The following is an 11,271-nucleotide window of genomic DNA, read 5'->3' on the forward strand; positions in this document are numbered from 1 at the left end:
AACTGGCACCAAAAGAAATAAGCAGTACCTTGATGGCAGTGGGTGCACTAGAGAGTGTCACTAAGGTTCCAGCGGCTTCGTATTTTACAGCAGGGCTAGATGACTGTAGTAAGTTATAGATGCAGCGAATAAAACGCGCCCTCTCTGATGGATTAGCATGACAGACCTGGAGGAGAAATGTTTAGGTTTCGACTTACTTCGTGGACACTTGATTTCAAGTGAATTCTTAAAAATAGATGTCAGTTTATGGAATGCTAGTTTTTTTAGCTTGAAAGCTAAGAATAGTTTTATAAGGACTTCTGAAGATGCCAACCAACCTGGGGTGAGACACTGTGACACAACACTGGCCATTTTGGACAGATAGGTTTTACTTCAAATAATTGTTGCTGCTACTCATTCATTTATTCATTCAATAATAATTTATAATTTTACTCTTGCACAAGAGATTTTCAGATGAGTTATAATAAACAATGCATACTATACCTAAGTGAAATAGAAAATGTAAAGTGCAAAAGCAAGGACAACAATACGTTAATCAAGTATACTACAATGGGTACTGTGATAGGATACTATACATGGGCTTAAATTTTTATTGTGGATGTCACATCAAGAAAGGAAATATGATAAATTATATAAATCTCAAAAGCTGATAAATGGAAAACACCAGTTCTTAAAGAAAGATAACCTCTGTTTAAATTACTGCATCATTATTTTGTGATTATATTCAATACTGGGGAGAAAACTAAAACATTCTATCCTGCTCTAAATGTACCCTAATGCCTTTACCTGTGAAGAAAATATCCCTTATTTTTGATCTTTTGAGTTTTAGTATTTATGTTAGATTTTCCTAAAATGTATCCAGTAAAATCTTTATTATTTGGACATGACTCAAAAACTCTTCCCTCTTGCTCTAACCTGGCTCCTACTGGACAAAATTAGTCAATGGATAAGCAGAGAACCCCTATCTTTGAGAACCTCAGAGGCATCCTTAAACCATACATAGGAATTAAAAGGAATTACCCACTACACTTTTGGTTTCATCTTAAATGCCAACTTCATATGACCAGTACTCAATGTTAAAAGGGGTCACTTTGCTGCAGGGGCAAAGATGGCTGTAGTGAGTCAGCAGTGTCTGCTGAGTATTTTTCGTCCACATCACCCTATTCAATAAAATCATCCCAAAGGTATATTTCATTAGCCTCCAATGGTATCAACAACAAAACTAGGTGTTAATGTGTGTTTTATTTTATTGGAACATTAAGATGCAATCAGTTCTTTCAAAAATATACATAAAATTAAAATACTGCCAATAAAGTACTTCATTTTAAAACCAAATCTCTTATCTAGTTTCAGACTTTCTGTTAGTCAGTGGCCTACAATGCTATATTAACATGTTTAAAGTCTCTTTTCTCTTTTGCAAGTGGGGAACATTAAAAAGTATTTACAGTTTTTTTTTGTTTGTTTTTAGATTTCTGAGGTAGTTTGGTGTGTACTCAAGAAAAGATTTTGAGTTTTATTCCAAAGCCTGATTCACAATCTATTCAGTGCCTGAGCAACAAACAATAACTTCTTTGCAGCTGCATTAGGTCAAGTCATGAGTTTTTACAGAATTCTTTACAGAGGTTTAGAAAGAATGGAAGTATTTCGAAAATACAATAAACCAAAAGAAAAAAAAAGAAAGAATTTAATAGGGCATGCTATAAAATATTTCTACTATTAAAACATATATCCCAGCAATTAAGCAGCTTCCCAGAAAGACTATTTAACCTTATCTTAAACTGTTCAAATTTATTTTCCCCATCATAAATTGGTCTTACCTTATAAATTAGCTCAACAATAACCAACTGAAGAATGTCTCCAAATGTCTGAACTTGATCAATACAAGTACTTAGGTAATCCAAAGCTCGATCCTAAACAAATAAAAATATATTTATCAAACTCCACCTCATTCAATAAAAGCACTTAATGCAACTTAAAAATATATACACAACTAAATAGAAAACAAATAAGAAAATTAGGGCAAAGAAAATTAATTGATTAAAAAAATGAAGGCTAACACATAAATATAAGCCATGGTCAAATACATGTTCTAAAAATAGGTCACAAATATGGTGCCTGAATTTTCTAGCAGCAAAACCAAGGAGAAAAATATTGTATTCAGGGCATTTATACAATCAAAACAAACCAGCTGCTTAAGAGTATGGGTCTTCCTATTTCTCTGAGACTGGAAGAAAAAGCTCATAGATTCTCATACACCGAATACTGTGATCAAGAGAACTATGGCGTCAACATCTCTAGAGTAAAAGTACCAACAAGTTTTATCAACTGTTTCTGATTATGTCCCTTTGTGTAGGTAACACCAAAAACACAGATCACTAAAACCAACTCTGTAAGAGGACAGCTTTCTTATAATCTTCTTTATGAAGGTAAACCAGGAGCATCCAGATTTCAGAGGAATGAATAGACTCTGTATTTTTAATCTTCATTCATATTATCTCCCACATTTTGATAAATACCGAATAGCAAAAATTCCTAATTCAGTGCCACCAAGGTGTGCAAAGTCACTGCTAACCACCAGCAGACCTGGATGTAGAGTTGAAATCCACTTAAGAAACTTGAAGAGCCTAGTAAGAACACACACCTACATTGAAGGCCACCCTCATTCGCACACATGGTTTAGGTGGACCTTTTGAAAAGCTACTCTTTTTCTTTATTAAGCCATTTTAGATCTATACCAAGAGAAGGAAAAACAGGCATCAAAGCCCCAAAGTAGAAGGCCACAGAATATGGCGGCAATTTCAATATGGAAAACCTATAAAGTGGTTGTTATTAAACGCCTCACCAATGTTTAGTCTGATACTCCAAAGAAGGGTTAAGAAATTTTTTATACAAATTAAGTTCGAAACTCTTAAAAAATTCTAAATATACAAATCACACAGTATAAACAAAATTACTGACTGAAAACTTGACTAGGTCTATGTAATACTTTCAATTATGATTTAAATACAGTCATAAAAGTAGTTTTTTAAAAAGTACTTCACCTGATCTGCATGAATTAGCATCATAAATGCATTCCTTTTGCAACTTGCATCCTTCTCATTCACCAGAAAATCATGTATCAGTTCAGGAGCATCGGGTATAAGATGTTCAAAATTTCTTGAAATAAAACCGATAACATCCATGTTTAATAAAAACTTACTTTGTTATTTTATTTTAGTAACTTTTTGTATACTACTAAAATTAATCTTTATCAAACTTTATAACAGTAACAATTGTTTTGCTTTTAAAAATTTTAAATCTATTAGAAAACTGTGGGTAGAAGTCACAAGTTTACATCTTCCCCTTTGAAGTTATCAGATTATACTTTTCTAGTTCAACACAGAAAGAGCTAATTTATTCAACATGATATCTATCACCTATCTCAAATAATTCTTTCATATACTTTAGGAATATAATATCGCTTGTAACGACATCCTCAAGGCACTAAAAGATCCTTCTTTAAAAATCATTAGAGCCCTAGCAGAGTAGTTAAGTTGGTCAGAGGATCCTCCCTATGAGCCAAGGTTGTGGTTCCAACCCCTGGTCAGGGTACATACAAGAATCAACCAATGAAGAATAAGTAGAATAACAAATTGATGTTTTTCTCTCTCTCAAATAAATAAAAAAAATAATTCCTTGAATTTTACTAGTTATGTACTATATTTATTTATTTACTGACTTCTTATTTTAGAGATTTTGAAGTATTTCTAACAGAATAATGAAAAGCTTCTTATTAAAAACCAATTATACTTCAAAAATTATTAATTCACAGCCATTTTTTTGTCTCACCAATACCCCTCTCCCCATTCCTCTCCTCCCATATTATTCTGAAACAAATCTCAGACCATTTCTTTTGTAAATATTATCACTATGTTCTCTAAAATTAATAATTCTTTTAAACACTAATCGTAATACCTTTATCAATAATCTAAAAAACTTAACAATTCTTTAATATCATATAAACTGTCTTAATGGCATAATTTTTGTGCATGTACTATAGCTTAAACACCGTGTAGTCTGTGAAATTTGTGTAGCCTGTATGGTTGGTTTTAAGGAACTCTACATTGTTAATGACAATGCCACTTTCCCTAACAGGTAACAAAATCTAATATAACAGTAAGAAAACTGTCAAATTATATAGCAACCAACTATTAGAGTACAAAGATGTTCATAAAAATTATATCCTACTCATAACTGGATTGACGCCAGTGACTGTAAAACTCAAGCGTTCTAACTTCATCTAACTAGTTCTTTGAGTTGTTTTTAAAGTCCAAAATCTTCAGCTTTCTAAGAACAAGCATTAGTTGAGAACTGAAACCTTTATATTAAAAAAAGGTCCCTCTTTAAGGCCTTTAACAGTAAAAAGACCCACATTCTACAAAAAGAGAATTCTAAAATAGTCAAAACTCTTAAAGCCTGTAGGGGCTAAGTAAGTTAATAAATTCATTAATTGGGCTGGAGTAATAAACCTGAGAATGGCAGGCACTGTCATAAACTGGGAAGTGTACAACCTGCCTTAAAGGGGGCTGCTGTCACTGAATTCCAGCAGATTGTTGTTATGCAGAAACTAGGACCCAGTGTTGACTCTCCACATTGACAACATAATGATAATAAGGAAAAAGTCTCGTTTAGGCCAAATAAACACATCTGCAAGCTACATGCAATTTGTAAGGAACCACTCTGGAATCTGTAATCTAAAAGACTAAATAAACAGTCCTCCCAGAACTAGGCCAAAGGAGCACCTTTATTTACCTATATATAGTATAGATGGCCAAAACAGCATTTCTTCTAACATAGCTGTGACGATGCTCTAAACAAGCCCGGATAGCTGGCATTAAAGGTTCTAGCAATTCTGCTTCTTTCAATTTGCAGAGAAAACGAAGAGTTGATCCTCGAATAAATTCGTTAGGATGCTGAAGATCCTGATAGAAAAATTTAAATAGGAAATGTCGAGTTTCAATATTTGACAAAAAAAATTAATGCAAAATTTTCTAATGAAAAAAAATCAGAAAGTACTGTAGGTTTAATGACAAAGACATAGATTATCAGGTAATTTTTATCAGATTCCTGTTAATTAAAGCAATTTTTTATTTTTCACATTAATGTCTTATATTCTGTGTCATTACTTTTTATTAATAACACATAAAAATACACGGAAAATGTCTGAAAAAAGTTAACAATAAAACTGTTTACAATAACAACTTAAAACTTCAGTTCCAAATAGCTACATGTAAAACAAAGTCCCTCCCACCAACTCTTCATTTATCTAAAATCAAAGCAATATTCGTAGATAATTATGTTTTACCTTTCTATATGCATCGCATACAAGGATCATTTCATGTAAAAGCCTCCCATCTGGTGTAGTTTTAGGAACAATTTCCCAAAATACCAGAAGTAATTTTTTGATGGTATGATCCTGAAGAGGCAGCACAAAACGAATGATGGTCATCAGAAGTCCAGGAAGCTTTTCCCCATTCAGAATCATAATGATGACTTTCTTCAAAGCCTCAGTCTTTGACTTCACATCTCCTTTTTCTAATTTAAAAAATGTTAAATAAAACCTAATTATTTCAAAAGAAAATTTCTCAGATAATTTTAAAAGCAATTAACAAAACAAAACATTTTCTAACTTTATCAGTGGCAGTAGTAATAAAGGCACTAACCCAAATGACATGTGTTCCCAACCTGGTCACGTAAAATCACAAGCTATGTGACTTTACACAAGTGATTTATCTGTGAACCAAATGATTCTTTATATATAATATGGAGGCACTGGTTTAGCTCTCTGGTCCCCAACTAATGGAATTAATGCAGAGACCATAAGTGTATGGGTATACTAAATAATGTAAGTCTCAAACAAGCACGCAGCTATTTTTTAAAAATGTAAATAGATGCTATGAAGTGCTTCTGAATTCAAAGTAGCTTTTAGTCGGTATGTACTGGATTTTCCCAACTGAAGTTACAACCATTATTGGGAGGTGGGGATCAGTGACATGTTTTCAACATTAGGATGATCCTCAAACTCAAAAATATTGGGAACCAAAGATTAGATTAATTCCAAGATCCCATCATGTTCCTACAGGCTATAAAATCAGAATTTAGAATCTTTAGAATTAAAAATACAGGCTTTAGAATCTTTCTTAAGAAACTACCTAAAAAATCAGAAAAATATAATGTACTAGATTAGTGGCCACCGTTTATAATTAAGAATAACACATTTAAGATACCAGTTTACTGTTACTTAGCCCCCCCAAAATGCATTATTAAGTATTTTATGCAAAACGATCTGCAACTTTACATCTTTACCACTGACTACTAAAGAACTTATGGTACATCTTTTGGACCCAAAATTCAAAGGCAGAAATTTAAGAGGCAAATACAGTGTTACTACAATTGTTCTGGTCATAAAAATAAACAAGTACCTAAAAGAAGGGACAAAGAAGGATGACAACAGTGTTTAGTAATCATAAGGAAAAAATAGAACTGAAACAACAAATTTCTAATACTTAGAGTCAAGTGACTACTAAATAGAGTTCTTTGCTGTTGCCAAAGAGACAGAGACTGTGAATGATCCGTTGGTAGAGTTATAGGAAGGATTTAAGCTTCAAAAGAACTGTACTAGGTAAATCAAAAGTTCGTATCTTCAGGTATTTGAACCAAAAACACAGTAAGGGTTACTGTCATATTTATCTCATAAGGGTCAGTATTTTTGTTGAAAACTGATTAACTTCTCATGCATTTCTCCCTGCTTCAGAGTATTTCATGTCCTGCCATACACGAATAAAAATTGGTGTGCATCATATCAAACCAAGAAATGAACTGAAAAGATGCAGTAGCAATCTGAGCAAACTTTCAGTTTTAAAGTCTGTGAGGTTGACAAAACAAAGCATCAGGAGAGATGGCAGTAGCTGATAGCTATAATCAAAATAAGACAGACGAGGCAAAGTTCTAAGTGGCTAAAGTTGTATTCACTGAGCAGATACAGGTTTTCCTCTCTTTGTCCCAAAGCTTCCTTTCCAATTTTTTCCCCTAATTTGTTTGATACAGTAAAGGACAGAGTCAAAACAGCATAAAATTCTATCACTATTATGCTGATGGCTTCTTCTGTTCCAGTTTTTGTCTACTTTTCACAAATTAGCAAATCTGAAAGTTTAGCAGGATGAAACACCACTTGTAACTAAAGGTTAAGTTTAAAAAGTTTAATAGCAAAGCTGTAAAAAACTACACCATTTTTATTTGAAACCTCCCCAACAACAACTTCCATTTATTCCAACAATTGAAACTGAAGTTGGGAATGTTTTTATCAACATCTTCAAAATTTTCAAAACTCTGTTCCTTTATGAACATTATCAAAAATATGGAAAATATGGCAAATTTACCAGAACATACTAAGTACTTCATACTCCAGGGAATGTACAGTCATCAGAGCGCATATCCAGTGATTGAAGGTAAAGAAAAGTGTATTTAAGCAACTCAGTATTTCACCAAACAAAAAGTATTTGTTACTCAAATCGGAAACTACTTTTAAACTTTTTCTCAATCTCAACTCTTTTGAGATAAAGTAAAAATTATATATAAAATTTTAGAATACTTATTTAGTTATTGGTTAGGGAAGGATAGTCAAGGCAGCTGCAATTAAGAAAGGGTATTGTTTACAGTTAAGGACAGATTTTGTTCTTTACCTTTCTGGGTATGACCTTAAGTATTTTGGGAGTCTATAGCTAAGGTTTATTCATTATTTTGCATTCTATTCTACTATATAAATATGAATACACATATATTCATTATACCTGGTTTTTGTATATAAGGGTATCAGTTTAAATGCCATAAAACAGGATTTTTTTCCTTCTTATTAAGAGGTGGGAATAGTAAGTAAACTATTGTCTCCTTTCAAACCATGACTATCTTCTAAAAGATACTTTCAAGGTCAGAAGCATAATTTTCATTCTACTCTATTTAAACAGTAATTCTCAGTTTAAGTTAAACTTGTTTTTAGTAGTTCAATTAAATAAGAATCATTATTTTGGAGTGTGCATTACTTAAGAATTTTTTTTGACAGAATTGCAAAAAGGAGATACAGTGTACACTTTTGAAATTCAGAAATATATTAGTTTCTGCTTTGCATAAATGCTTTAAAAATGAAAAGCTTAAACTTTTCTAGAAAATACATGTGTATTACAGCATTGATTCATTTGTTCAACAGGTGGCAAACCCAAAGAACAAAGGTCTTTTGGTTTCACAAGCTAAATAATATGATGTTAAATGCACAAAGGAACTAAGACATTCAAATACACATTCTCTCAACCTGTTACCTACAGAGAATTATCAGCTATATTTAAGCATAATATGTTAAGCCATTATGCTATTTTTAGGAATACCTATCAAATTATTAATTATGATTTATTATATTAAATTATGTATTGTATCACTATAATAAATGATTTGTTATAATAAATTATTATATTTCTTCAGCAGTAATAAGCTGAACTGAGATGTTTTATTTCAAAAAACCAATACTGAAAGTCTAAAGATAACAAGTTTTCATTTTTAATAAGACAAAAGGTCTTCTGAAGAGATCCTAGGAAAAAATTTAGACAAAAATTAAGCATGTCTAATTATAAAGGAACTTAAAATGCAAATGAGCTTTTTATATTCATGTCATTTTCAAACTATTATCAAAGTTTACCTAGATCATTTTTTAGGCTAATTTCGGATGGTGGTTCTGAATCCATTGGCACGTTAATTAACGTATAGCACACGTTCTCAGCAGCCGTCATGTTTTCTGGTGATAATCAACCCTTGATACAAGATTTAAGGATAGTAAATGCCAGAAAATCTGGAAAAATAAATACAAGGATATCATTATAAGTAAACACCTCTCAAAAAAGAAAAAAACAAAACAACCATAACTACCATGATCTTTACCGTCTAAAGTTCATTCAGTTGGCTTATGTGAGTTTTGAAGTATTAGAAAGGCTGAGTCGATCTAAATTGTGTCCCATAAAAAGAGTAATTTTTTTAAAGCACTTGTCAGTTTCGACCTAAGATATATTATTTTCCACTACAACTCCCCGCCCAGGGTTTAGAATGCTGTACTGCTGAGTTAAGGCCCACCGCAGAGTGACAGTCCCCGGGCCCCGCCCCACTACATTATAGAAATGATTTCACATAGCATACAATCTGAACTGCTCGAGTTAAGAGTTAAGTCCTGTCCTGTGTACGACTCCTCTGCTAAAGCCTTTAAGGGTTTTAACGGGTTTTAACAGTGGTACCCGAATCTGCGTACGTGTGTCCCTCTATCCGTGAGCTGCACCCCCACGCCCCTTCCCCGTCCTTTCTTCCAGCAACGTAAGGCCCAGCCAGGAATGGCAAACCCAGGGGGCCTAAGAAAGTAGACCCCTGGCCAGCTCGCAGCCCGGAACCGGGCGCCCAGCCCAAAGCTTCCCAACCCCTCTCCCCACTTCTCCAGGCCCGGACGCGAGCGGCCTAGTCCCTGCCCTGCCGTATCTTCCCGCTACAGAGCCAGTTCCTCCGACTCTGCCCACCCACCAAGCCTTTGGAATTGGGTGCTCGTGGCCCTCTACCTGGCTTCGAGGGGCAGCAGCTGGGGCAATCGCTGGACCGTCTACCCTTGCTTGCTCCAACCCCCAGCAGAAGCGACGGCTCCGCAAGTGCCCTGGCTGACGTGGAAGGGGGCGGGGAGACGGCCGAAGTTACAGCCACCTAGCTCCTACGGCAACTCAGAGAGGACATGCCTTCTCCGTCCTCCGGCTGTGTACGGCCAGTTCGTCTAAGTTTCTTTTTTTTTTTTTGTATGCATTTTATTTAATTATTTTTCAACTACAGTATTCTGTCTTCTACTCCCATCCCAGCTCACCACCCCCCCCCCCGTGCTCCTCACCTCCCTCCCATTCCACACCCCCTTAGTTGTTGTCCATGTGTCCTTTATACTAGTTCCTGTAAATCCTCATCCACACTTGGTTTAGGCCGCAGAAAGGACTGGAAACATATTTATTGTTTTCCCTGCATGCCTGAATTAAGCGCTGTGGTCATTTAAACGCGATTTGGCAATAGTCTCATATTCCAGGATTTAAAATAGGCAAGGGGTGGAAGTTTGAAGAGAGGGGACACACATTTTACAGGGTTCTGTGGTCCACTGGGAAATAGCAGAAGATTGGCAGCCGGAGTCTTTTCTAGTTCATCCACTAATAAACTGGGAAAGTAACTAATACTCTTTGGGTAAGTAAGTTAAGTTCTAATGAGGGACACTGGGTTATATGAAGATCCATTGCGTTCTTAACGTCTGCAGTAATGCGAATCTTTCTGTCTCCGCAGTTAGGCTGGAGTTGCTTGACATCAAAGTTTCACTCATGTGATTTTTTTTTGGTAACTGTCCCTTTCATGATCCTTTATGAACACCAAGTCAATTATAAATTTGTCACGCATAAAGGGAGGTTGACAGTCACTGAGGATTTTAACTATCTTCAAAGACCCAGTTGTTACAGCTACCATCAGCCATAATACCTTCCATTTTGCCTATTTGAGGTTCCGTATCCCCATCCCCCCATATTTTTGTTTTAAAAATTGAAGACTTTGGGGGGAAAACGGGGACGACTGTAATTGAACAGTTAAAAAACTTTTAAAATTAAAATTGAAGACTTAATAAGCAAAATATTATGAATACAAAGAGGTCTGACAGAACCTACCCTTAACAGGTTAACCTTGGTTATGGAGATAGAACACAAATAGTACCTCATGTATCTACAATACAGCTGTTTTGAGATTTCCTCTTTTTGGAACAATCAAGCAAAAAATCCATGTGTTAATAGCACATTCTGCGTGCTCCTCAAATCCTGAGCATTCATTTTAAACTGAGATAATTGCAGTGATGGAAATCCCATATACTCTTCAGTTTCTTCCAATTAGCACCTTGTATAACAGTAAATTATCAAATCCAGGAAATGGACAGGGATACATACATTCACTCACCAGTCTTAAGTGCACTCATTTGTGTATTTAGTTACTATATTTAATTCATGTGATCACCACATCAAGGTACAATTCCATTTCAAGGATCATTCCTATTCCTTTATAGTCACAGCCACATCCCTCAACCCCTGGTAACTATTGACCTGTTCTCCATTCTGTAACTTTTGTCATTTTAAGGATGTAATATAAATGAATTAGACAGTGTAAGCTTTTGAGATTGGTCCCCCCCCCCCCATTCAGCGT

General features: G+C 34.7%; 1 protein-coding gene across 1 annotated transcript in view; it reads right to left on the minus strand.

The window, feature by feature from the left end:
• Positions 1–9,727, minus strand: part of COPB1 (COPI coat complex subunit beta 1) — a 36,395-nt gene extending 26,668 nt beyond the window's left edge. The window contains exons 1-7 of the mRNA XM_037150549.2: positions 9,624–9,727; positions 8,726–8,875; positions 5,345–5,574; positions 4,792–4,961; positions 3,042–3,156; positions 1,818–1,910; positions 29–166 (exon numbers count right to left, since the gene is read on the minus strand). Coding sequence (XP_037006444.1) covers positions 29–166; positions 1,818–1,910; positions 3,042–3,156; positions 4,792–4,961; positions 5,345–5,574; positions 8,726–8,816 — 837 coding nt within the window. The 5' untranslated portion in view covers positions 8,817–8,875; positions 9,624–9,727. The remainder of the gene's footprint in view (positions 1–28; positions 167–1,817; positions 1,911–3,041; positions 3,157–4,791; positions 4,962–5,344; positions 5,575–8,725; positions 8,876–9,623) is intronic.
• Positions 9,728–11,271: the final 1,544 nt, after the last annotated feature.

Source organism: Artibeus jamaicensis, unplaced genomic scaffold (genome assembly GCF_021234435.1).
Source record: "Artibeus jamaicensis isolate MK-2021 breed Jamaican fruit bat unplaced genomic scaffold, CSHL_Jam_final contig_797, whole genome shotgun sequence".
NCBI classification, from domain to species: Eukaryota; Metazoa; Chordata; class Mammalia; order Chiroptera; family Phyllostomidae; genus Artibeus; species Artibeus jamaicensis.